At 39.1% G+C, this 27,368-nt stretch overlaps 1 protein-coding gene across 1 annotated transcript; it reads left to right on the top strand.

Moving 5' to 3' along the window:
* The first annotated feature begins 1,864 nt into the window (after nt 1-1,864).
* LOC131769163 (insulin-like peptide receptor) lies at nt 1,865-25,099 on the top strand. The gene is given in 31 exon segments (XM_059084913.2): nt 1,865-2,024; nt 2,115-2,213; nt 2,342-2,917; nt 5,407-5,597; nt 6,364-6,508; nt 7,105-7,248; nt 7,900-8,086; nt 8,672-8,889; nt 9,079-9,223; nt 9,983-10,045; nt 10,905-10,940; nt 11,519-11,679; nt 12,067-12,300; nt 13,431-13,657; nt 14,398-14,595; nt 15,559-15,634; nt 16,239-16,297; nt 16,908-16,979; nt 17,954-18,122; nt 18,824-18,862; nt 18,865-18,952; nt 19,457-19,527; nt 20,120-20,262; nt 20,932-20,996; nt 21,475-21,601; nt 22,260-22,360; nt 22,625-22,680; nt 22,822-22,878; nt 23,079-23,151; nt 23,626-23,760; nt 24,359-25,099. Coding segments are annotated over 30 exon segments (4,164 nt in total). The 5' UTR covers nt 1,865-2,024; nt 2,115-2,131; the 3' UTR covers nt 24,585-25,099.
* The last annotated feature ends 2,269 nt before the right edge of the window (nt 25,100-27,368 follow it).

Here is a 27,368-nt window from a genome sequence, read left to right as displayed (position 1 = left end):
TGTGGCCAATTATAGACCCCATCTTAGTCACGTTTGGTGATAAGGTAACAAAATTTAACGGCGATTCTTATTATTATTTTTAAATCCCTACTTACCAGAAATTTTCTTTACCTCAAAGTACCGAAAATATGTGATACCAATATATGAGCTCTATTGAAAACACAATCCAGTTTCTAGTCAACTCCAGGCGTGAAAAATAGGTATGCCCTATCCGTCGATCGGAAAACGTGTATGGATTCGATCATTCTGGTTGTAAATTGATGGTAGTCTGCAAGAGGATGACATTTCAGATGACATACCAAAGTCATTTTCGTTTTAACTCTGATGGAACCAAAGGGAAAGACAATAATATTAAATTGTGTCATTCGAGCTGAATTTTTAAGGGAAATTTCCAGTTTGTCTTTGGCTTTGACTTATGCTTAGCGCTAACCAAGTTCAACTTTTAGAGACCAAGTTTGAAAACGAGTGTGGGTCTTGGTTTGAAATTTTACTGAGTATGTACCACTGGCCTCTCAAACTATTCCATGGCCGATTATCGGTTATGTATCATTTTATAAAGACTGTTAAGTAGATCATCCTAAAACGAATTGATCTATTTGTTAAACTTGATGCAGATCACTTGATTTTTTACCTATATTAAAAACATTTTGGAGCATTTGAAACTTTTACCTGCGGTACAACAATACAAATATTCTGGTACATTTGGTTCTTACCATTTTCACATCCTTATTTAAAGCTACTGGCCGTTTTTATGCTAGAGACGTTAAAGTTGTCTAAGACGTTAAAGTCGTCTCGAGACGACTTTAACGTCTTAGACAACTTTAACGTCTCTAGCATAAAAACGGCCATTTTCTTACTCTTAAAATCCCGAAAATGTGCGACCCCATTCCAGTAACTCTATTGATATAGTCAATCCAGTCGTGAAAAATGCGACCTCATCCAGCGGCACATCCCCATTACCAAGAAGTACCCACCGGGTATTTTTTTTCCAGCATGAAGATCATGACGCATCGCACATCCAAAGTCCCTGCAGAGGCTAACTCATCCAACTTTGAGTTCAGCCGTGAAAAGAGACATTAAAATTTGGAAAATAACATCCTCCAAACATATTCTGTAACCTCTTATTTAAAGTCGGTCCTTTGTCATAAAACCATTATTTCCGTTTGATTCAAGTGGTTACCAAAGTCATTTAAGTTTAAATTGGACACGAAATTGTCCAAATTTGAGCAATGTTAATCCTATTTATTTCCTCTTCAAGTGTGCACAACACATACTAAAATATCTGCAAAATATGAGCGCAGCTTCCAAATTTTAAAGAACCACTTTGAAAACGGACAACATCAATACCAGAAATTTACAAAATATGTACATTTATAAAGGGAAAGTTTTCAGCAAAAGTTTATGGTAAAATAATTGCAGATGTTTCTGTCGGCATAATCCTTTCCCGATCGTATTTTCTGCGATTAAAGTAATAAAACAGATGAAATCTAATGAAATGTGTAACCGTAATCATTGTTTGTATTTTGTTTGTCGGAATATATCTCCCAAGTGCCGAACAGCTAATAAATAAATATTAAATTCTTGAGTGTGAGTGTCGAAGATATTAGTCTGGTTTTACGGCACTATTATCGCTTAAAAGAACTATGCAAATCACGTCCATTTATTTTGGTAAAAGATCCAGTAAATATGTAATGTCATATTGCTCTTTTTAATTAAGATGTTCGAAGTAAATTGGTTGGTAAAAGAAATAAGAAAATATGTATAACTTGTTTATATGCAATCATTGATTGATTGAGTGACAGTGTCCTTTTGGAGAGGATATGAGGTCACGCAGTGACGTGAGTTGTGCATTATATTCGATTACTGGTTGATGTTGAATTTGCATTGACTATCCGAAAAGTCGAGAGCAATCAATTTACGTTGTCTAACTTCAAAGTTCAAGCTTTACAAACAGATCTGCTGCTATTCATTCGGAACCTTCGCCGTCTGAAACACCACACGTTTGTTCTGTTTAAAGCAAAACAGTAAATATTGCTTGTGACTTTGATGTCAGAATATGCTTCGGTGCCTTAGAAGTGCCAGCGATTGTCATTTTTGATTCGTAAATTTTTCAGTCTTTGTCGTGGGAATCATGAGGAAAGCCCTAATTTTTACTATTTTGCTGACGTTAAGCTGTTGTGGATTCTTCGGTGGAGGGGAAGCATACTTTAAACGTGAGTATTCTGGTGCCAAAATTGATCGGAAACTGCGAGAAGCCAACGCAAGTTTTCAAAGCTAGTAGTCGGTAGATTCGTTTATTGCCATGTCAACATTTCTGATGGTGTGTATTTTTTATCTCTAGTTTGTGAGTCTACCGGGAAGGTGGTTTTGAAAATTTCTAACGAGAAATGCGACGGCTGCGAAGAATTGGAAAACTGTACAACTCTGGAAGGCAGCATACAAGTTCGAATGGTAAGAAAGGCTAGCGATGCAGTTATGAAACAACTCCAGTTTCCGAAGTTAACTGAAATTACTGGACACTTGCTTGTTTCCCTGATGTACGGTAGGCGAAGCTTAAGAGAGATTTTTCCAAACCTTGCCGTGATTCGAGGGCGCCAAGTGTTTCTGGATTATTCGCTCATTATTTATCAGAATGACGGATTGGAGGAAGTGAATCTTCCCTCGTTGACTACGATTCTTCGAGGTGGCGTTCGCATCGAGAAAAACATCAATTTATGTTACGTCGAAACTATACGATGGAAGTCGATTATGAGGAATACGAAGGTCGATGAATACACCTTGGTTTTGAACTCAAATAATAATGATTGCTATGATAGATGCTTCCAACAAAAATGTACGCCTCCTGCTGGCCACGGGAGTTTAACAAATCAGTACTGTTGGGCACCGGGTGCAGGTTCAAACGCTGATTGTCAGGCATGTGAGTAAAAATGTTTTTTTCGCATTCTATGGCTTGAGATTGATGTGGAAATCACACACATGAATTGAAAGATAATTTATTCCGAACAACCCTGTTATTCTGACTGCTCATTCAAATGTCTCTGTTGTTGCTTAATTATAAGCTTCAATTAAAAGCTTATAAATATTGCTCGATGATTTACGTTTTGTAAAGTTTTGCTGGTAAACTTGAAAGGAATGTATAGTTGATATGTCTGTGAAAATGTACGCAATTCTCATCCGTTGCTTTGGCGATTTTGGCGTTTTTGCGATTTTTTTTCCTGTGGGAAACCAATATTTACGAACAGGAAAAACTCTCACGTCTGTTTTGGCGAACTAATAGGACTCTTGCATGTCTCTTTGGCGATTAAAACGGATATATTATTCGATTCCATGACTTTTTATGTTTTCTAGCAATCAAATTATGACAAAATCATGTCCTAAGACTCTGCCAATTATCTAATTAGCTCACTAATAATGTTACTGCTTTTGTCAAGAAGTTCATAGAGGTCAAATATTTGTGGTAGCTTATCAAAGTGGGTAAGCAGACATTTTTTCATATGATTGATTGATTAGAAACATTCAACAGGTTTTCTTTTGAAGGTTACCATTTGAATGGCAATTTGTAACCTCTGTCCCCATGAAGGCCTGCACAATCATTTTTATGATATAATGCTCTGTACTACACAATTTTTACTGAAAACAAGTATCACACAAGAATCCTCAAATGTCAGGATGCTCTTTTTGTAGGGTAATTGAACTGGTTGGAGCACAATTTGGTCTGAAATCATACCTTTGATTTCATAATGGAGCAAGGAGCACAAGTCTCATTTGAAATCACAAAATATGTTTTCTGACCAAAATTGCACTCCACTTAGTTCAATTACCATTATTTGTTAAATATGTTTTGTAATCACTGGTGTCCTGTGCAATCTAATGGGTTTCTAGCGATTTATCCCCAAATGGTGCTATTTTTTGCTTTAAATTGCAGTTTTCCCAGCCAGTGAAAATGCAATACTAAAACAAAATAGCCAGTCAGATTTTAAGCCTTATTTAAAGTAGCTGATCAAACTGTTGGAAAATGAAAGACAAGTAAGCTGTTGCATGGCAAATTTTGCAGCTTTTGTCCCCAAAACTTTTCTCTTTTCCCAAAAAATAAGGGACGAATTGATTTTTTTTAAAGATTTTCAATAACAACAATGAGATCCTTTCGGCTGAAGATCAAGACTTTTAGACTTTCCTTCTTTCAGTGTTTATTTAATCGATTTCTAACAGAAGTGGAAGTATAGCTCAAATATTGGTCAAGTATCAATAAAATATCAGTAAACCAAAAACTTTATTAGCTGACATATGTATGGACTGAGAGATCAACAAACTGCTGCTCTTAACATCAGCTTTGAAACTCTTTACAGTGGCCAATTTACCTTATCAACTCAGTTGATAATACCAAAGTACCCTGTCATACCCTTCCACTGACATAGCACCATAGTTTTTTCGAAAACTTACCCCCTCTATTTATTTATCAACTAACTTATCTAGCAACTGTCGACTGATATGTCGACTGATATGTCAACTGATATATGCAGCTGGAAACATCAGTTTTGAAACTCTTTATGGTGGCCAATTTACGTTATCAACTCAATTGATAATACTTAATTACCAGATTATACTCAGTCTCGCCCTGATGCAGCATCACAGTTTCTTGAGAAACTTATTCCCTTTACTTATTTAGCAACCAACATATCTGACAACTGCTTACTGATCTGTCAGATGATCTATATTAGGCAAGACTTTGTGTGCTACATGTTACCTCTGGATTGTATTTTACTATAATAGTAATTATGTGGACCTTGATTATCCAGAGTTTTCAATTATTCAGACTTGCCCTTCTGGTCCCATATTTTCATGAATATTGATACATCACATTCAAGATCAGTAACAACTTTCTTCTATCAAACACAACATGTTTAATGAAACTTCCACTGGAATTGAATTTGCTCTGTTTTTGAAGCTGTTGAATGTATCACAAAGTGTTTAACATGGATGGAAAGACAAAAAAGTGATGACACTATTCACCTATCTTGGCACCCTAAAAAGAATTTTGTAGTGACCTGTGTGCACTACGGCAGCTTGAAGCTGATTTTTGTCAGAATTTTAGGTTGATGTAAAACATTGTTGGTCAGCCCTAATATTGGGACTTGCAATTATCCAGACCATAGAGACCAGTCCCCAAGAGTAAGAATAATTTAATTTTGACTCAGCGCCTCTATATTGTATAATGTATTAACAGCACAGTATTTTGTTATTTTCTCTCTGTCTATGTTTTATCTGGTATGAAATGCTCTTTTGGACAGGTACTCACCAAAGTGTCTCTGTGAGCCTCTTTCATTTTCAAATGGCTTATTTGTTGAGCGCATGAAACAAACAAACCAAAATGTTTGATTTTAAAGTTAGTGCATTTTCTTTTGTCAGTGTGTGACATGAAGTGTGGTGACTCAGGCTGTGTAAATGGAGGTCTGATGGGAAAGAGCACCTCATGTTGTGACAAACAGTGTCTGGGAGGATGTACCAAAACCAACTCACCACATCACTGTTATGCCTGCAGAAATTTCCGTATGCCAAAAGGGGAATGTGTTGAGAATTGTGCCAGTCATCTGTATGAGGTACAGAGAATTACATACTTTCATGATATTTTGTTGCAATGTTCTAAAGTGTGAAAGGTGGTTAAGTAACTGTACCATAGTTAGTTTGTTGGAACATTCATTAATTGTAAGAAAACAGAAAACCCAGTCCTCAGCAAGTGCTCAACTGCATGTATTGAGCTGTTGGGATATCTAAAATATGAGGAGTTTCAATAAAAGCTGGGTAGGGGTGGTCTACTGACAGATTTATTTTGCCTCATTGAATGTTCAAAAACTGGCAAGTGAAGTACAACATAGATGAATGCAAAACAATGCTTAAACTCATATTCGAGTGAATTCAGCAGATATTATATTAATCCTAAACAGTGATCAAGATCAAAGAACTGCCATCAATATCGGGTATTATCATATCCATGAAGAAAGGCAACAGGGTTTATCACCTGATCAAGTCCATTCTATTGGATAGGAAATTGTTTGGGATTTTTTTGTGACAAAATTCTTCAGGAAGATCACTTCTTAAACACACTGCACTAGTGTGGTAGCCATTGTTGACCTCTTAAAGTGACTAGCATCTAATATCTCCTACAAGTTCACCCCTGAATCACACACTGAGGTGAGGAGAGTAAAGGAAATGATCACCAACTAAAGACACAGACACTCTTCATTGTTAAATAGATTCTCCTTGTCAGCAGTTTAGGAAATATATACTATAAAGAAGAGTGTGGAGTAAAGCTTAATTTAATTTAGTGAGATTTTCCTATTAGAGTGATTGTTATTTTACTTTCAGATTGATGAGTTCAAATGCATAGATGACTGCCCTACTGGTTACTTGAAACATGGAATGAAGTGTGTGAAAGTCTGCCCAGCAGGCTATAAAGAAGGAGAAAATAAATTATTGTGTTTGAAATGTACAGCTGAAAAATGTCCAAGGGGTATGTCTAGGGCTATTTCTTGGGATTGACATTATAATTTTGCGTTTCATGACCCACATAGCAATTAAAGTACTGGTACAGTATGTGAGGTAATGAAGAGTGGGAGACTTAGGTTTCAAACTCTGATCAACTGCATCTTGGGTTTGTATAAGCTTCTTGAATCCACATAAGTCCCCTTGTGTGAAGATGAGGCTTTGTAAACTTGGAAAAAGTCCTCAATTGCTTGGTTATCATGGTGTTACTATTTCTGGAGAGTTGGTTCAGCCAACATGGGGTGTGTTGGAAGATAACAGGGAACTTACCCAAACCATGATAGCAGCAAATCTGCTCACCTATATTGTGGTGAAGCTGAGGTGTGGTGCCTTACAAGACACTTAACACATCCAGCCATTTGCAATATTCTAACTAGAAATAAAACTTTTTAAATTCATATTGTCCTCTGTATTTTTCTTCAAGGTCCCTGTTCTTGGTGAAAGCAGTTTTCATGTATCACATTTACTGCTGGTGTAGATACTTCCCTCACTTAACTAGTACAATATTGTTAAGATCCTTCTTAACCATTGACTATTGTTTTGTTTCATGTTTTTATTTCACAGTTTGTAAGACTGAAAAATCAGAGAAAACAACTGACATCGAATATAAAATACCAATTGACTCTCTGGAGACTCTCAATAAATACAAAGGCTGCACAGAAATTGATGGAAATCTGATCATTAAGATTAGAGGCAGCGGTGGCTCAGGTCTGTTGACATTGGCCCTTTCCAGAATAGTGTATATCAATATTATAATTTCATTTATTACAAGAAACTTGTTGTCAGATCTGAAAACCAGTTCAACCATTTGATGGCTAAATTCTCTACTTCATATGCAAAATCTCTATAAATTAAAATTTAATTTCACAACAGAAAATGCAAAGTAGAACTTGCAGAAAGAACAGTTAATAATCGGTGTATATGTTGATACAAATGTATGTTGTTATTACATGTTGATCATATTTTTTCCCTATGATTTAAACTTTCTATAGGCAATTAAATTTCACTTGTGAATATTTTGCAAGGATTTTTATTCAGGGGGTCTTTGATTTTGCTTATTTTACAATAGCCAAAAACATGACCTATGAAATTAAGTACCACTGAGGTAATTTTATCATAGTGGAGCAACAATTTTATCATAGTGGAGCAACAAGCAGCGAGGCACTACTGTTTATCTCACATCATACATTTTGATTTCAATTGACATTGGAAGTTGTTATGTTGTGAGGTAAAGGAAATACTTCCTTTACCATTTTTGCTGGTTTTTGTATTCACATCATGGAATGAGCAGTTACTTGCACATGGTAATGACTTGTAGAAGGTTAAATATGTTAACAGAAATTTTTCTGTACTTCCTAGGTATTGGAACACAGCTGGAGGAGAATTTAGGGCAAATTGAAAAAGTGAAGGGCTACATTGTGATCAGAGAGTCTGCATCTCTGACTTCTTTGAACTTTTTCAAGAATCTGCGGGAAATTCGTCCAAGAGAGTTCTTCAATGTTCGCTCCCGCCCCCCAGCTATAGAAACAGATTTATACAATGAGAGGTGTGTATAGAATGGGAGCTAATGACAGGGATTTTCTGTGGTTAAAACGTTGATATTATTAATCCTTGAATAAGCAACCTTTGGTGCCTATTTCATTCAAATGTGGAGAAGAAGTTTGCCTATTTTGAGGGTGTTGCCTAATTGACAGGACGATCTGATTTAAGGCACTTTTCTAGTTGGCAGTTGGAACGGCTTGTATATAAAAATAGGGACAGTGCAGGAAGGCACTTATTCAAAGTGAGTGCTTATTTCAGAGTTTTGTTGGCAGAAGAGGCACTCATTCCTAGGGGGCTTATTCAAGGTGGCACTAATTTGAGAATCTAAGGTGAGCCCCACTTTAACTCAAGAGGTCGTGAGAGTAAAGAAAATAATTGCTGACTAAGATCTTGATTTTTTAACAAGTTCTTCTTGTTTGCAGCATAGGAAATGTCTTGAGAATAGTAAGGAGAATATGCGTTCTTATATTGGTGTGCGGATGTAAGGGGTTGACACAAGCAGTGGCAACAATGTGTTGATGAATACAGTTCTTGATGGTATGGACCTAAAAGTTAACCGCTGATGGTTTGCATGGTTTTTTTCCTACAGGTATGCCTTGGCCATCCGTGATAACCCCAAGCTAGAAGCCTTGTGGCCATTTCAACAGAATCTAACAATAATTGAGGGAGGAATCATGGTGCACTTGAATCCGTACCTATGTCCAAGCCAGATCACTCCACTTATCAATGATATTCTGAAGTGGAATAGGAATGACAGTAACAGAGTTCTTGATATCTCAGACACCACCAATGGAAACGCTGTAGCATGTAAGCATAACAAACAGTTAGTATAAGATTCCCTCGGCCTCCCTAGTAAGGAATGGAAAGCCTTCTGTATGACTCGTGATAATTCGGCCATAATGATTGGCCTGCCGCTCAGTTGGTAGAATGTCTGACATAAATTGAAGCAGTCCCCCACATTCTTGATGTGATTGAATTTTTTCTTTTTATCGGCAGGTAATGTTCGAAAGATAAATGTGACTGTAGAAGAAATTACACTTCCAAGATGTAGCCCAGTTTGTGTGAAAGTGGAATGGGACGACGCTATCATCAACGATGATTACAGAAATGTCTTGTTTTACACTCTATCATACAGAGAGGCGTAAGTGCTTGACTCGGTTTAATGCCATTGTCTGTTTTATTATGCTCTGTTCTACATTTTCTAGAGTTATCAAATAGTTAACCCTTTCACTGCTAGGAGTGACTAAAAATGAATACCTTCTTAGGATAGCCTTGTGAGCAGGCCTGTAGGACGACGAGTCAGGGAGTGGTTTTCCAGGGGTGAGTGCTAGACCCTTGGAAAACCTCTCGCCTGTTATAAGAATTTCTCTTGCCAAAACACATTTTTGAGCAGAAACGGGATGAAAGAAAGAGAGAGAGGACTAAGGAGCAACCAAGGGATAATGTTTGCTTTAACATATTCAATTCGCAGAGCTATCATTCAGGGCTGTCAAAAAGTTTGAAATTAGAAGGCAAATAAGAAATAATAGGCTGCCAGGTTATTTTGGCCCCCTTGTCACTTCCCGACAGTTTATTTTGGCTTCACCGCTCGTATTTGCAGCTCCCTCCCTAGACGCTTCCGAGAGCACGCGGATACAAATTCCACTGGCTTATGTCACGTATGCTAATTCCTGTTAGCCTCGTAATAAACGTTTTATTCCGTAATGTCAGTTTGGATATTCTCCATACTGTCCTTACAAATTCCCTATGGTCTGACCAGGAGAATTTGTCCAACAATTAAGAGCATCTTTAGGTGGTGATCATTTTCTCTATTCTCATGACTTAAGTGTTTGATTTAGGGGTGATATTGTATGGAGAAATTAGATGCTTATTAGTCCATGATGTGTATTAAATCCTGTAGCCCAAATAGGCAAATAACAGAATATACTGATGTGGATGCCTGTAGCAGCGATAGTGGAGACATGTAAGTCAGATTGACTTGTCACATTTTGTCCTAGTGGCTAGCATCTTAAGCATTACATGGAAATGAATGATACGTCTGTACTGTTCCAGAGCACAAACAATTGTTGTTTTCTCCAGCACAATCATATAAAATTATGTGAAAGGTTAATGATTTCGTCCATGAACAAGTATGACATATACTGTATGTCATTCAGTTTCTCTATTAATGATCGGGGAGGGGTGAGTTTGGGTCAATTTTTGCTGGGTTTGTGCCGCAGGCCACTCTGGCAGAACCCTTACCCCATAGTAGTCTATTCTGTGGCCAGCTATAGACCCTGTCTTAGTCACTTTTGGTAATACGGTGACAACGTTTTAACTGCGAGTCTTCCCGTTTTTAAATCCCTATTTACGATAATTTTCTTGCACCCAAGATCCCGAAAATGTGCCCTGCTGAACCAGTTTTACATGATCTTCTACATGATTTGTAATAATCATCTATCAGTCTCAAAAGATTAGGAAAGTGTTCTGTGCTCCAACATGCGAATGTGACAATTTCCAGTTAAAACCTATTTTGATAGTTATTATTAACCATTTAGGGGTACAGCGGTTGTAGTAGCCACTTTGTTCCGACAAATTTTATTTTGTAGTTTCTTAAAAAACAAACAAGCAAGTGCACTTGTAGATTTGATATCTGAAATAACCAGAAAAAAGGTGATTACTAAGGCTTCGAAGTCTGTTAGAGATTAGAAGCAGGGACAAACACATACAGAATCTCATTGTAATTTTTAGTTTGCCCACGCAGATCAACTGATCACCAAAGATTCATTGAATGTAATTTAAGCGTCTATTTCAAAGTTTGTTTTGTATTCTCATTTACACAGCTGGACGCGAATTGATCATACAGTTCCGCCCCCAGAGTAAGCACACTTTACTATCACTTCTTACTGATTTGATTAGAGCAATCTTCATTTGGGTGACTAAAGTGATCCGGGATCGCTTTGGTCTTGCCGTATATCGCTGTCTGATGGTTTACTGGTTTCAACCAACCACTCAAACTAATAAGTCACGGTTTTTCAATTTCGAAAAACTTTTTCGGTTAATTTTAAAACAGAATGTTTCTCAACAGAATACCAGTACTTGAATGAACTTTGTGTTCGAAAAGTCAAGAGGTTTCCTCTTTCTCTACTTTGTTTCCATTAAAGATTTCGATTAACGGTTCAATTATCTTTCGGTTATTTTGCGAGACAGTGGTTGTTTCCCATGTTTTCTTTTGAAATTTTGCGCGGGAAATTGATGCGCGGCCGGCCGGAATCGACCCCATCGCGCAAATTGGACAGAATACTGACTTAGTGCCCATCATCCAGGAAAAGATATGGAAACCAGTAAACCGTCCGGGAAATTTTGCGAAATGAAAGTTACTTGTTCGATGTTAGCATATTACAATAACAAAGATCTTGCTACTGCTACATGATTCATTTTGTTACGTCGTTTGCAGAGTAAATGTTTCTAGAGGCTTGATAACAAAGCGTCGGAAGATTGAGAGGACAATTAGAAAGCTGAAGCCGTATCAACTGTATGCCTTTCAAGTTGAGGCAGTTGTACTGAAGAACGATGGTGCAAAGAGTGACTTGGTTTTTGTTATGACAAAGGAGAGCAGTAAGTGAAGAAATCAAAGATCAGTATCACGTTCGCTCTTACCCCTCCCCTACACAGCCTACGGGGCAGGTGCAATTTTGGCGGGCGAGTGCTCGCACCTGTCGACTGCACGACAAATTTCTATCTTGCAGAAAACTATAGCAGCCATCATTAATTTTTATAGCAGCGGAAGGCTGGAAAGGGAGCGAAATTTTTGCTAAGGCGGTGAGCGAAGCTCAAATCGAAGGAGAGGGGAAAGGGTGGGGCGATGAATGTTGTTGGGTGTGGGAAAGGGTAGGTGACCATTTGCCTAGATATTGGCACCGATCCAAATTTACTAATGACCTATCTATCATGCCTCTCTTTCGCTGCGTGCCAAGTTTCTGTTGGATGTGATTGTCCTTTCAGAGCCTTCCCAGCCGGTCGGTCTCGAGGCAAACTACCTCAACTCTTCTGCATTACTTGTGACGTGGGAACCTCCGTTGTTTCCAAATGGGAACATAACCAAGTACATTGTGAGTTACGAAATAAGTACATACTCTGCCTGGAAAGCTGATTTGGATTGGTGCAGTCGACAGGTGTTCAGTAACAGACTTGGTGGTAATAACAATGGAGAGGGAAGCACAGATAACACTCCTGATGGTGAGTTTGAATGAAATAACAACTAGCCAAAATTACTCATGGCTTGTGCATAGGGCTGGGGAGTTAGGGGTCTGTTTTGAAATCCTGTCTGGGGCTATTGCTCTTTTCTCTTTAGTTAGACTTCATATTCCATACCCGCGAGTTGATCGGGTGTGACCAGTTATGACCGAATGGTCAGGAAAATCTGAAGAAATACTGGGAGTTGACTTACGGTGGACGAACGTTTCAGACACCCAGTCAATTGTTGGTAATTGTGTCAAATGTAATATCTGTTGAGGTCTACGTGACAAATTGATTTCATGTTGCCGAGCACCTGTTCAGTAGAACAGGGCGTGAAATTAATTTTTTTTTTTCTGGTAGCCACTTGGCTCCTAAATTCTTCAAAGTGGAAGCCAATTCAAAAAAAGTTGGTCGTCATTTTCAAAGGCAAACAAAACCTTTTTTCACGCTGTTATCGTTCTAGAAATTAAGTTAGGGAAAAGATCTTTAACTTGCTACAAAGTGGACATTAGGATGGATGATGTGCTGCGTTTTGGAAAAAACTTAATGAGGAAGTTTGCTGCGGATTTATCTTTGCAGATCTTTTTAATTCACTATATCTCTAGGTAAGATTATGATAAAACATTCTAGTCGCCAATTTGGCGACCAATTTTCAGGATTTGGTCGCCTGTATTAGGCGCAATTTCACGCCCTGTAGTAGATAACGGATGACGTCGAATTGTGGTAAATATAGAGAAGAATCGTCCAAATGTGGTAAGAACCCAAACTTGGCACATGAAACTTACCGTATTTTGACTTCTTTTGTGATTTGTTACCGAACATACCCATGGTAACATGAAATTAGGTTGTGTTATGTGATGAAAAAGAAAAAAAAGTTTTACGGCAATGTCATCTATGCGTCTTTCCTCCAGAAGATCATCATAAAGAACCAGTGGAATGTGTTTATAATTCAGCCAATGATGTAGACGTTGTTGAATTTGCGCTCACCTATGATCTCTCAAGTAACAAGCGCGTATGTGACGTTATCACCGGCACTGTTGTCGGCTTTTTATCGCGTGAAGCGAAATTCTTGCACATTTTTGTTTTCTTTAACATTTGATTTGTTTTCAATGATATCCTAAATTCTGCAGGAAACTGCGTAACAAATTTGACTTGTACCTGTGACGATAAGGAGGAAGAAAAAATGAAACCAGAAAAACAATCAGCATTATTCGCGAAGGAGTTCCAAGACGTCTTGTACAAAACACTTTTTACGAAAACAGAAGACGACAACGAACCTCCAACAAACAAAACTGTGTTAGCGACGACCGCACCTACCACAGGCTTAAACCAGCCGAACTGCAGTAATAATGCACAGGTTAGATCAATAACCCTGTACACCCTAACATCAGTATGCATATTCTCATAAGTGTTCTTTGTAAATTTCCTATGGTACTGGCAAGGAGAACTTGTTCAATGATCAAGCGGTTTTTTGGTTAGGAATCATTTCCTTTATTCTCGCGACCATAATGTGTGATTGAGCAGTGATAGCGTAGCTAGGGAGAAATTATTTGCCAGTCCCCATCACGTGTAAAGGGCGAAGATGGGTTAATTAAACAGTTGAATCAATATGTTAGTGGATGAGTTTTAAGAATTTACGAGAGAGGACTAAAACCACAGTGGATACTCAGTTTCTTTCTTTGTTCTTCCTTTGTGACGTACGTAAAACATCCTTCAGTCACTATGTAATGATGTGAAATAAACTGCCGACTGTTTTTGGGTTGTACTATTTCTACATTACTCAAAAAGTTGAGTTGAATACTTAATAAATAGATTCGTTAATGTTGCCGTGGATCTGTACAGTAAAAGAGCACAGAAGACCTCGAATGTGTTAAGAACAATGGAGCGTGTCACCGACGTTATTAATCTTCTGTAATCTGCCACGGTACAGGCCCACGGCAACATGGAATTTATTTGTTTGATGTAATAAAGAAGCAAAAGGTTGCTGATGGTGATGTCATCTACCCATCTGTCCTCCAGTAGATATTGAGTAAGTACCAATCAGAGTACGTTTATAATTCAGCTTATCACAGAATATACCTCGGTATTATGTTCCAGAATCCCATGTGTCAGCCTACAACAGCACCATCTGGTAAAAAGACAACATCATCCAAGTTGTCTTCCACATCAGTTAAACCGACTTCCATGAGACCCACAGTCCCAGCAACCAAGCCTAATGCTTCTCTCGCTGTGGATGGCAACGTTAATAAAATCCCTTTAACAAACCTGAGGCACTTCTCTGACTACACAATCACTGTAAGTATAAATGTATGAGGCTACGTTTGCGCAATGACTGCTCGTTGCGCTGCTGAATTACTTAAACCAATTTTAAAATTGGTTGGATTTTGAGGGGAATATTTTTGAGTACATTCCCTCTGAAATGATCGAGTCCACCAGCTCGTTGCCACAGGAGGGTTTCCCGGTTTTATCCTTGTGTGCCACAGGAGGGTTTCCCGGTTTTATCCTTGTGTCGCGACTCGAAGAAGCGCAGGTAACCCAGCAGCAATTCATCAAATTTTCTCGAAAGTTACTGTCGCTTGTTTATACACCTGGGCTAAAAGACACACTGTGAAAGTAAATTGTCGTGTCCAAGAACACAACTAAGATACCGGGCCAGGGGCTTATTTCTCTAAATTTTCGGTTATAACCGGTTCCGCAAAGCTGGTTTTATTTTTCGTGTTTGCATTCAAATCGAGGTTTGAAAACTTTAAAATTCAAATTATAGAGATTTGAGTAAATTTAACGGAATGTATTGTTTTTTGAGTTAAGACCCGCAATACTCTTCCTTAGGTAAAGATATGTAAATTATGGCTGCGGTTCCGTGATGTTAGCAGGACTTTCGAGAAGCAGGCAACGGAACTTGCGATTTGGTGTCCAGTGCGCTTACATGGCGCTTACCGCCAGGGCACCTGTTCTTTCGCGCGCTCTGACGCCTTAATGACAAGGGTTAAAGTCATTTTCGTTTTCAGATGTTTAGCCGATTAACCATAGAGATGATGAAAGTAGCTTCCTTATTTTGTTCCTTGGCGTGACGTAAGAGATGTGTGACTGTCACCGTGGTCTTTTTCTGAGGCGTCACGCGTCACGCACTGAGGCGTCACGCAATGTTCCATTGTGGATTGTCACAAAGCGATTAAGAGCTAACAATATTACTAAACTTTTAACTGAAAGATTACCGATAGAAAGTATTGAAATTGGTCTGTTGCTACGTTTTTTTAGGTCTGTGCCTGCACAAAGGTTGGATGTGCAACTGGCTCTTCTTGTGCCACCACAAAGGGAATGACAAACAAAAACGGTGAGTGATATAGCATAGGTTGTTGTGGCGTAATGTTTCCTCTCAAAGCCCTTTACTCCTTAACATCAATATGCATATTCTCCATACTGTTCTCCTTACATTTCCAAAGGTGATGACAAGGAGAAGTTGTTAAAAAAATCAAGAGCTTTAGTTGCTGATCATTTCTTATATTCTCGTGACCTTGATGAGTGATTCAGGGGTGATATTGTAAGGAGAAATTAGATGCTGGTCACTTCAAGGGTTCAAAGTGTTAAGGAACCAAGTAGCCCATCCCGCTGGAGCTTATCCCACCTTCCATAGCATGAAACAGAAAAAGAGTATCACTACTCTCCCCTGGATAGGATGCCAATCCATGGCAAGGTTAATCCCCCCCCCCTTCAACTTTTCATTACGTTTCCCTGACAGTTCGCCAGTACCCATTTATACTCCTGGGTGGGTGGGGAGGGTGGGGAGAGGCACTGTGAAAGAAAACTATTTTACCCACGAAAGCAACGCAAATGACTCGGCCATGTCTCAGTCCCGAAACCTGACCTTACCTGACCTGACCTTTTTATGACATTTATGAAGTTGTTTAAGCCCGTCTTTTTTCTGGTCTTGATTTCAGAAACGGCCGACAATCTTGGAGCACCCCTAAAAGTCAATATGGACAACAACACTGGAGAAGTAAGCATATTTCTTGTTATGAGGTCAATTGTTTTCATTGCAACCCACATTACTTTCCTCAACTGGTGTAACGTTACTCTTCAATAATGAAGTTAGTCGAGGACCGAGTATGGCTTTTGAAAACTTCAAAATGGAAGAGTCTTTTAACAGGTTCCAAAGAAAATGGCTGATTGCGGGGATGGTGTCGAGAGCGCTCGCCTCCGACCGTTGTGGCATGCATTCGATTTCTGGACGTGGCGTTCCATGTGGGCTGAGTAGTGTATTGATACTCGTCATTGCTCCGAGGGTTTTCTCCAGGTCCTCCAGTTTTCATCCTTCTACAAAAACCAACATTTCAAATTCCAATTCGACCAGGAAACAGTGAACAAGAATAGCCACCGCGTGGATGTTCACTGCTAAATTCCGTGAATTTCCATCACTCGATTGCTTCTCATGAGGCTCTTGTCATGGCTAATCATGGCATTTTAGAGTTCTCTTTAGAGAGCGCGGAATCCGAAGGTCAGGGTATCGAATTCTCGTGGAACAAAGAAAAAATCTGGCAGATTTTTGTCTTTGTTCCAGGGTCGTGACAAATTAATTTAGATATTTCTATGCATTATATCTGCCACAGTTTCGATTAACATGGGTTTCCCCAAAGGACCCAAATGGAGTGGTGCTCAAGTATGATATAAAGATAACACAGGTATGCTTGTAGAAGTGGTGTGTTAGTTTTCAGTGAATCGAATGACTAGCCTACGAGTAGGCTCTCGTCATAAGCGCCGCACGACGCGTGTTTCTCCTCCCGCGGGAAGACTGGACGCGAGTCGTGGGGAGGTCGGCTGGAGTCTGGCACTAATAAAGAGGGTGTTTCACCCCTTGCAGACCTCTCGTTGACTCTCATTCATCAAGGCCTCATTCTTCCCCGCAGGCAAAGAAACGCTCGTGCTGAAGCGCTTATAATGAGTACCTTCGCACAGGCCATTAGAAGATTGTATGTTACTGTGCGTGCCGTTTTAGAATAGACTGTTTTGCGAGACCTAAGCTTCCAAGACCAACTGAAAGTGTTTTGGAAGGATTTGGGTAATGAGTGACCTTGCAGATCAAAGATTATCATCGGATAACCTTGATTTTAAACCATAGTTTGAAACCAACGTAGGTCATCTTTTTGAAACGTGCTTTGAATGACAAAATTGCTCTGTCGTTTATGATCAATAATTTAGTAAAAAAACAGAATAAAATACATGTGCAAATAATGATATTAGCCAAATGATACAAACACCAAGAGCACTTTGTTTTACACTGAGTAGCTAGAGACAGAATTCCAAAAAAATCAACAAATGACTTTAATTTTGATTTGTAAATTGATCGACCCTTAGGAGCTGTAAACTACAAATAAATTTATACACTCACACGCAGGTATTACGAGAGAAAAATACACTGTACCATAAGTAGCCCATAGGAAGTCGAGGTAGATATGTCAACTGCCTTAAGCGCGGAGAGGAGCGGGTGAGCAAAGTGCGGATGGATTTATTTTCTGCTTCTGATTGGCTGAGATGGTGGCGTGAGGTTGAAGAACCAATCGTAGATTGATGCCATGGCACTCCCACACTGCTTTCCGCATTCAAATGCGAAAAAAAAACCTTTTTTGTTTCATTTTATTTCTTTTTCAATTCTTAGTCGGACTCTCAACCTGAATTCAAGTGTGTGAGTGGCAAACAGTTAACATACCAAGAGAGAGTAGAAGATGGAAACTATTCTGCCCAAGTTAGAGCTATTACCTCGTCCGGCAATGGATCGTGGAGTAACACTGTGTCTTTCTCGTATTTCATTGAATCGCAGTCCACAGGTAAGTTTAAAGCTATTTTTTGGTATAGTTCCTCTTTCTCCAAAGCTACCGTAAAGCTGTCGCGCTTGCTTTGCAATCCTTCTCCCCAAAAAGTCTTCCGAGGTGATAAGAAACTCTGTTTTACAGCGAGGTTAAAACGATTTTTATTCGGCAGTCCTTAATTGACAAGAAAAGTTCGGCGCCCGGCTTTATTTTGAAGGAACGGCTTTTGGGAATTTGGAAAAGGCTTATGTAGCGGCAGTAATTACATGAATTTTACGAGTACACAACAAGAGTGTTTGCAGCATTCTCCATTCTAACGAGAACCAAGTGAAAGAACACAAGTGGATGTACTACGAAAGGGATAGTGGTTATTCAAATCAAGTGTTTCTCAGTAAATATCCGGGAAACGGATTAAAAAGCGTGCAGAGGGGAACTGGTACTAACTCACAAGCCGGCTCCCAGACTTCTTTGCAGCCGTTCTTTAGATGTCACGCAGCCCTTTCTTCAAAAGAAAGGGTACGATTGTGCGACATCTGAACGGACGACTGCGAGGGAGACCAGGCGCTTTTGAACCGTGCCCTAACTTCGGTTGGCTTGGGTACCAGAGAGACTTCGTTTGGTATAAGGTGCAAACACAATTTTCACTAGGTTGTAATTCTCTGCGCCACGGAACGCATTCGTACCTAGTCAAATTATTTTGCTTTTGTGTTTTGTTGCAGTACCTCCCATCGGAGAAAAAGAGGCGTTGTCCCTAGGGACTATGTGGGAGCCAGCTTGGCTGCTAGTGTTGTGTTTGTGTTAGCTTGTGGTTTTGTTGTGTGGTACATTGCTCGTCAAAGATACAAGAGGTAAGGTAGCGCTGTTCACTATTGCCATGGTAACAGTAACTCATTCTTCAACATGAATTCACATGAATGACAAATTCTTGGTTCTGTTTTGAAAAATTCCAACAGGGTTTCTAGAAAGAAATTTTTAAATGCGCCAAAAAGTCTCGAAAAGGTTAACCAAGTTATGGCAGACTTATAGGGTACAGAATTTCAATGAATAACCATTTTCTGCCCGCAAATGTCGCCCAATTGAAGAAGAAAGGCATGAAAGGAAATTTAAATAAATGAAAGGAAATCGTTCCTTGCAGTTGTTTTATCCAACAGTCGGAATTTATATCTCTGTCTTCCTGTGCAAAAGCCCAAGTTTCAAATTACCTTGTGGTAGGCCTTGCTGTTTTCTATTTAAGCTCAGCCGAGCTGTGCGCGTTCCTTCCATCAAAGATTCCATGAATGTATTCAAAATAGCTCATCACATGCTTGCCTTTTCTACGACCGCTTTTCCAATGCTTTGTTTGATCACATCAGGTACAGCGATGAACAGATCCCGGGTGTACTTTATGCCTCTGTTAACCCAGAATACATGACATCAACAGACGGTAAGGGGTAATTGCTTCCTCAAAGATCTTCTTTCTTTTTTTTCTTTTTTCTCTACAACAGTTCGGTACGTTCTAACTGGATGAATCTGATTTTTTTTCAATATTTAAATAAAGAGATCACTTGCAAGTACATCGACTCTGTGAGTCCCACAGTGTATAGAGTGATGTCAACATGGGAAATTTTAGATTACATCCCCATCCCAACCCCAATCTTGTTCTCCTTTGCCATCGTATGTTGGTTTGGTCGCGCAATACGTTCTCTCCTCCTGGAAAGTGTGTTGCAGTCCAGACCAGACATTGGATTCGACTAGAAGGAAATGAACGCACGTCATCCAGAGGGGGCTATAGATTTACCCTCAGAGAGAAAACCCAATTAATTTTTCTTTCTTTTGAAGGGAAATTTCAGTTTACTCTTTATCTTCTCTGCCATAGAAAATGAATAAAAACTTCCTTTTATCCGTGAGATTCAACTGAACGGCAGGCCGGGAAATTCCTAAATCAACTAGGAGATCTGCCAATCATATTTACGCGTGCGTGAGTGGAATAGAGTTTTAATGTAAACTTTGTTGAACCCCCTTTTTTGTGATTGCAGTGTACATTCCTGATGAATGGGAATTCCCCCGAGAGAAAATCAAACTGGTTCGTGAATTAGGAAATGGTTCCTTTGGGATGGTTTACGAAGGAGAAGCTGAAGATATTACCCCCGGTGATCAAATGCGTAGAGTGGCTGTGAAGGTATTAAATCTGTTTGCTTTCTGGATGTTTTCTGTCGTAAAGCGAATTTAAGTTAAACAGACGTGAAGGATGTTTACAGGAAATATAAAAATGTCGTCTTTTTTTTTTTTTAACTCAACTTGCGTCATTTTTTAGCATTTGTTTCCACTCTCAAAATTGAAGCGGCAATGAAATGACCATCCAGTGTAAAATCTGCTCAAACATGGTGGCTAAAATGATCAGCAACCTTTTTACATTACTTCATTTTTATTTGGCTATCGAAGTTAATCCTAATTTGGTAAACAGTTATTCTTCTGTGATTGGCCCAAGAATTCAAACCATCTTCTCACAGAGTTTGCACGTGTCCTGGAAAGCCTAGAAAGTCATGGAATTTAGGTTTGGCCCCGGGAAAATCATGGAAAGCCATGGAATTTTCACAGCTTAAAAGTGTGCGAACCAACCAATCAGAGTCAAAAGTTAAACCCATCTTGTCCTAGCACTAGCGTTTTCCTGCGTTTCAGGCAGTTGACGGGTAATCACGGGATTACCATTTGATCCGACACTTAATTCTCAGGACTAAAATTATAAGCAATATGTGGTAGATAGTGAGGGGAATTACTAAAGAGATCTTAGGAGTGAAAGGGTTAAAGACTTGCTCGATCGTTCAATGTGTTATTTTCCTCTTTACAGACTGTAAGTGAAAATGCGTCGATTCGAGACAGGGTGGAATTTCTTCAAGAGGCGTCTGTTATGAAGTGAGGGTTCATAAATTGTCGTATTCAGTTTTCAGTACAGCTACTTGGCTTCGTATTTTCAGGTCTAATTTAATCACTGTTTTAATTAATTCTAAAATGATTGACGCCTTTGTGGCGATTATAAGAGGCTGTAGTTATAGCGTTATAAGGAAACATTAAACTTGAAATTCCTGAAAAAAATCCCTGAAATTGGTGTAATGTAAACAGAGCAATAATTTCGGCGGTCACAAATTTCTTAGTGACAAAAAAACGTTAGTGTGCCACGAAAAGTCTCGGTAATAAAAGCAGTAACGAAAACTTAAGAAGTGGTTCTTCACATTTTTGTAATAAAACTTTGAAGTGGATGGCAGATGTAACCCTTGCGTTATATATCCTTGATACTATTTATGTGGTGTTACCATTCGTACAAATTCCACCATCACATTTATCAAGTCCTTCTCTGAACTAACTCTGATACATGTCTTTGCTCTCTTTTCAGACAATTCTGTAGTAACCACGTGGTAAGGTTATTGGGTGTGGTCTCAGAAGGGCAACCTACTCTTGTTATCATGGAGCTTATGGAGCTGGGAGATCTTAAGAACTTCTTAAGGTCTCGTCGGCCAGGGGTAAGATCTCGATTTTAACGAACATTTAGCGGTGGTTATGAGTGAAGCGCGACGGAAGTTTGGCGACCGTGTTTTGACTTAAAAGTCGTGTTGATGTCACGGGTAACAGGATCCGGCGGTTACCACTGGAAACGAGGAAGGTTGCCCGTGACGACCTCGTCGCCAAACTTTTTTCTGTGACTCACTCAACTGTCGATCGAAGTAAAATGATAGATGATGATAATAACGGTTTCAACTGTTGAACATTTCTCGCAAGCATGGGACTTAAAAAAGATATGACTACCCACGGGTAGAATCTTGGGAAGGACGATGAATTTCATGGAGTGAACTGAAATAGAAAAGGCACGAAGATAATCGAACTTAACCCTTACACCCTAACATCAGAATGCTTATTCTCCATACTGTTCTCCATACATTTTTAAAGAGGCTGACTAGGAGAATTTGTTTAACAATCAAGAGTTACTTTAGTTGGTGATCATTTCCTTTATTCTCATGACTTTCATGTTTATTTCAGGGGTGATATTGTAAGGAGAAATTAGATGCTTGTCACTCTAAAGGGCTAAAGGGTTAGGGATGCCGTGTGGAATTCAATCTGCATGGAATTGGGACCATTTATCATCAATTTTGATCAGATTAATTTTTTTTCCTGATTAAACAGGAAGGAACTCTACCACCTCCAACGCTTCAAGAACTTCTCCAAATGGCTGGAGAGATTGCCGATGGAATGGCGTATCTTGCGGCTAGAAAATACGTGCACAGGTAGGATTTATACCTCATAGCTGCCTTGCAAATAGACTAAGTGTCTGCACAGATTGACGCGTGGGCAACTATCCAGCTGTTTACTAGGTTCTTTAAATTTTTACACTGAAGAAGGTGGCCAAGGTAAGATGTTGAGCCATTCCCAGGCCCAAAAGTCAAGTCTTAACGAACTCAGAATGTGACAATTTTCCAGGTGAAACATTCATATTTCCTTGACGTGTCAGAATCAGGATCTTTTCTAACGGAATACTTCTTTTGTTAAAGAGATCTCGCGGCACGAAACTGCATGGTAAACGCGGATTTTACTGTTAAAATAGGAGGTGAGTTTTTAGTTATTCAATCGTTCGAAAGTCTGTCATGTGTTCAAGTTGGGTCGTCATGTCTTTGATGTGTTTGTGTTTCATTTGCTATCGTGGTGGTATATATCTTTTAAATGAGTATGTATAACATTGTCTTAACAGATTTTGGAATGACCCGTGATATTTACGAAACAGACTACTACAGAAAAGGAGGAAAAGGTAGCTTTATTTTGTTAATGCATTCTTTTCCCATCCGTGATTACCTTTCAATTTCCCGGCATCCTTAGTTTGTCGAGTTCCGATCTGTGAGACCTAGACCGAGAACCACAGTTCGTGTCTCCTCTATATTCTATTGCGCATGTAGCCAAGATTAGAGGGAATTCAACTTTCTCCTAGTTACAATTTCAATCATCCTTTAGGTTTGCTTCCTGTGCGGTGGATGGCGCCTGAGTCTTTAAAAGATGGTGTTTTTACAAGTTATAGCGACGTTTGGTAAGTTGGAGAGAGGTTGCTTGAGAGAAAGTATGATAGTATTCACAGCATTTTTGTGTGATTATGCACTGTCAAAGCAATTTCCAGTTGAGTGACGAAAGAAATCTTTGATTGCTTTGTTTTTGCTTTACTTCGTTATTTTATTGTTCCATAAAATTCGCGCCACTTTCACAACCAATTAGATTCAAAACCAAAACCAGTGGCGACTTGGTCCCTCGCACTTTTCCGCGCTTTAGGAAGTTCCTTTTTTATACTTTGATTTCTCATTGGCCCCCCGTGATATCTCTTTTCCTATGATTGGTTGTCGTGAATGATTCGGTTTTGGTTTTACGACACTCAATCGAGAATTGTCCTTTTTTCCAACCCGAGCTTTTGAAAACATGACGTTAAGGTGCGATGCCAAACTTGATTAAAACTTTGTTATGTAGCTCAACAAGAACGCTGTAACTATATACAATTTTTTGCCTGTTTTAGGTCATTTGGCGTGGTGATGTGGGAGATGGCTACATTGGCAGCCCAACCCTACCCTGGAAAGTCCAATGAAGAGGTCCTTAAATATGTAGTGGACGGGGGAGTGATGGAGAAACCTGAGGAATGCCCTGATAGGCTGTAAGTCACGTGGCTGTTAGCTTATGTGTAGTATGTTGTTTGGCTCTTTTTGTTAAAAACAGTGATCTCACCTTTGAGCTACCTCGCAACATTTTGAGTCACTTTTATTTTTTTCTTCATAAGGGAAAAAAATATTAATTTATCAAACCAAAAGGAAATCCACTTATACAGGATAAAGAAGCTTCCCACGGATTTTCTGAATGACAAATTTCAAGATTTTGTAGTGGATTTTTTAAGGATTGTTACACTGAACGCTCTATCGCCTTCAAGGTTCTTATCCTATAAATTTCAAACCCAAACTAACGAGTAACTAGTTTCAAATTTTTCCTGTCAATAACCACCCTGAATCACACGTAAAGGTCACGAGAATGAAGGAAATGGTCACCAACTAAAGAAGCTCTTACCGATGATTGTTAAGCAAAGTCTCCTCGTCAGCGCCTAAGGAAATGTATAGAGAACATTATGGAGAATATGCATACTGATGTAAGGGTGTAAAGGGTTAACGCATGCCGAGATTTTCGAGTTCCGTTTTTCCATGTAAGTTCCGACAGTACTTGTACGTTGACTTGTGACATTTATGTTGTGGCTTTCGTTTCAGTTACGAGTTGATGACACTTTGCTGGCAGTTTACTACCAAAGCCCGACCAACCTTTGTGTTTCTCATTAGTGTGCTTGAGAACGACTTGTCTGAAGACTTCCGACATCTTTCTTTTTACCACACTCTTCCAGAAGACCAGCTAAAAGGCCTGTTAAGCAGTCATTACAAGCACAAGAACAGAGCTGAAACAACGGGCTCTACTAACAACGTTGAATCGGCGGCTTAATGTATAAAACGATGTTAAGAGCTGCCTTTTCGCCCTAGTTTATTATAACTAGAGCTCTTCACTGTCAAAACCTTGTGTTATGTATAGGACCTTCTACTATTTCGATAGGCGTTTTATAATAGCAACAAAGTATGTATTTGGATGCCTTCTTATGCTACTATTTCCTCTGCCCGATGAAAAAGTATTTACGAGAAATTTCGGACGTTTTTTAGGTCAGAACGTGTAAAGGTGACTTCCAAACTCCAGGGGAGTCTAGGAAATAAGCTGTATATCCCTTGGGGAGTTGGATTTTCACAACAACATTCGTCGATATCTGTAAGTAAATTGTGAAAAAAAAAATGAAAAAAATGAAACCCAACTTTCATCCCGAGGAAAAGAGAAGAAAAAAAAAGCCCTTAGCTAAGCGATAGTCTGATAAATTAATATGCTGTCTAGATCATTCTTTGGAAGTTGGCTCTAAGAAATTGTCATACAAAGAAAAAAGCTATATTAAAATTAAAGTATTCATCTCTGTACACACACATCTTCTTCTTTGGAAAAAGGCCCGATGAAAGCTGCAGTCTGGAAGTGAACCAACGTTACGATGACCACATTGGCTAGACAACACAGCGGTCAAACGTAAGGGAATTAGTTCTGGCCGGCCGCGCGCCAATTTCCCGCTCAAAATTAAAAGGGAAACTTAAAAAAAATAAAATAAAAACGACTTCCTCGCAAACATGCGAAAGAAAATTGAAACATTCATAGAAATCTGTGGTAGCGAAAAGGAGAACTCGAAACGTTTCGAGTACAAAGCTTATTCAGGTACAAATATCCTGTTGATTTACCATTCTGTTTGGGCTTCACGGAGAAAGTTGTACGCTTTAAAACGCCGTAACTTGGTGGCCTACTGACATACAACGAAAGAACTTTCCAGTTCTGATTGAAATGAAAAGCATTGCTGTCAGTGCTAGCTTTTCGTCTCAATAACTTAACAGTTTCAATGACAGTGTCGCAAAGCCAGGCTGAACAAGTACAAAGTTTTCTAATAGCAGGTGCACACCCATCGTTCTCCTATTGGCGAGTTTCGTTGTCGGCAAGCTAGGGGTATCCTCGTATCCTTAATTTGGGTTGGGTGAGCTTGGCGGGGCAGTGTTTAGTCATCTATTTATTAATTTTTATTAATATTATTTTTAATTACTATTATTATAAATATTAACATTTACCTAGCGGCAACGTCGGCGATATTGTGAACCAAACAATAATGAAAAAAAAAATCACCCTGGTTGCCAACGAGCAAAACAATGTTTGTGCACGTTAACGGAAGTCATTATTCTCTATATTCAGCGCCCTTGTTTACAATTTTCTTTTCAACAAACACGTGAGAAAAATACGTTTATTTCAACTTTCTTCTGCAGGTAAGGGACCTGTCATTTTTTCCTCGCCAGGGGGATGGAGGGATATTTTTGTGGGGCGATCGCATAGTTTTCAGGAGCAACAAAGGGGGGATCAGTCGTTGCCAACAGAGTTTAAGAGGGGTGCTAAAGAAAATTGACCATATCATGAAAATATTACAGAGCCTTATAGAGGGTCAGTGAACTTTATTGTGACACAACCAAACTCCCCTTTCCCCTCCCCACAGGCAATAAATAAGGACGACCATTTCTCGTGCTTCTCCCTTCTCCCCATTTCCCAAACACTCCCTTTGAGAGCTGTCCTAAGTAGGCTCATTGCATCCCTGAAAAAGCAACACTCTCTTGATTAAATCTTAACAAAAACATTAGTTGGTGAGAATCACAAAGTAACCCTATGTGTTGTTGTGTCCTTCATTAACAGAAAAGGCTTAGAATTAGACTTGAGATGCAATGGAATGAAATCAGCACCCCAGCTGGACTCAGTGAAAAAGTGAAGAGTGAATATACTTTCTGTTTCAAGCAGAGAAAATATTGATGACAAAAAGATCTTGCTTTCATGAGGCAGTCAAATAATGGTTCATACCCATGGGGTCGCAAGGGATCCTGTTACTACTTTCTCACCCCCTCAAAAAGAAGGAAAGAACGTCAGACTGAAAGCCCCTGAATGATAAGTTAATCCACCTTCAGGTTCCTCAGGAGAGAGAGAGAGCAACAATGAGGGTTTAATGCAATGAGATGATTTTCAAGGATTCAAATTAAATTTACAAAATTTGAAATCCTGCCAATATCAACATGGTACTGAAGCGAGTGCTTGATGAGGCGAGAAGAGTCGAGCTTAGGCCTTATTTCTTTCGAGCGCTGCTACCAATCACGTTTTGCTATTCATTTATGTTCATGCAACCCTCATGCAATAAAATTAAAGGCCAATAGTCAATTGACAAATATCGCATGTAAAACCAATTGAACATATGTACAAGCATTGTCAAAAAACAAAAGAACAAAGGGTCGAAACGTAATTAATGACGCGAATCAGACAAGGTGAACTTCCCAGCTAGCTATTTTCGATTTCGATCTCGTAATCGACGAAAATGAAATGGTCAGACTGAGAGAGAGTCAACAAACAAGATGCAATGAGCTGTAATAGCAGCAAAGATTTAGTGTTTTATTGTTGTTAACGACTGGTTTCGAAACTGACAACAGGTGGTTACGCAAAGTACATAACAAAACACGTACGCACGAATGACACACGTCCAATTTCCGGCCATGTTAAATATAATCTTTAGCTGTATACAAGAAGAGCGTTTTAAAATAACTTATCCAATTTAACGTCTGTTTGTTCTTACAATAGCGTTTTTTAATCTTTATCTACAACTAAGTTTTATAAACAGCATTT

The sequence above is a fragment of the Pocillopora verrucosa genome, chromosome 4, assembly GCF_036669915.1.
Source record: "Pocillopora verrucosa isolate sample1 chromosome 4, ASM3666991v2, whole genome shotgun sequence".
NCBI lineage: Eukaryota > Metazoa > Cnidaria > Anthozoa > Scleractinia > Pocilloporidae > Pocillopora > Pocillopora verrucosa.
This window is presented reverse-complemented; position numbering and strand designations above follow the sequence as displayed.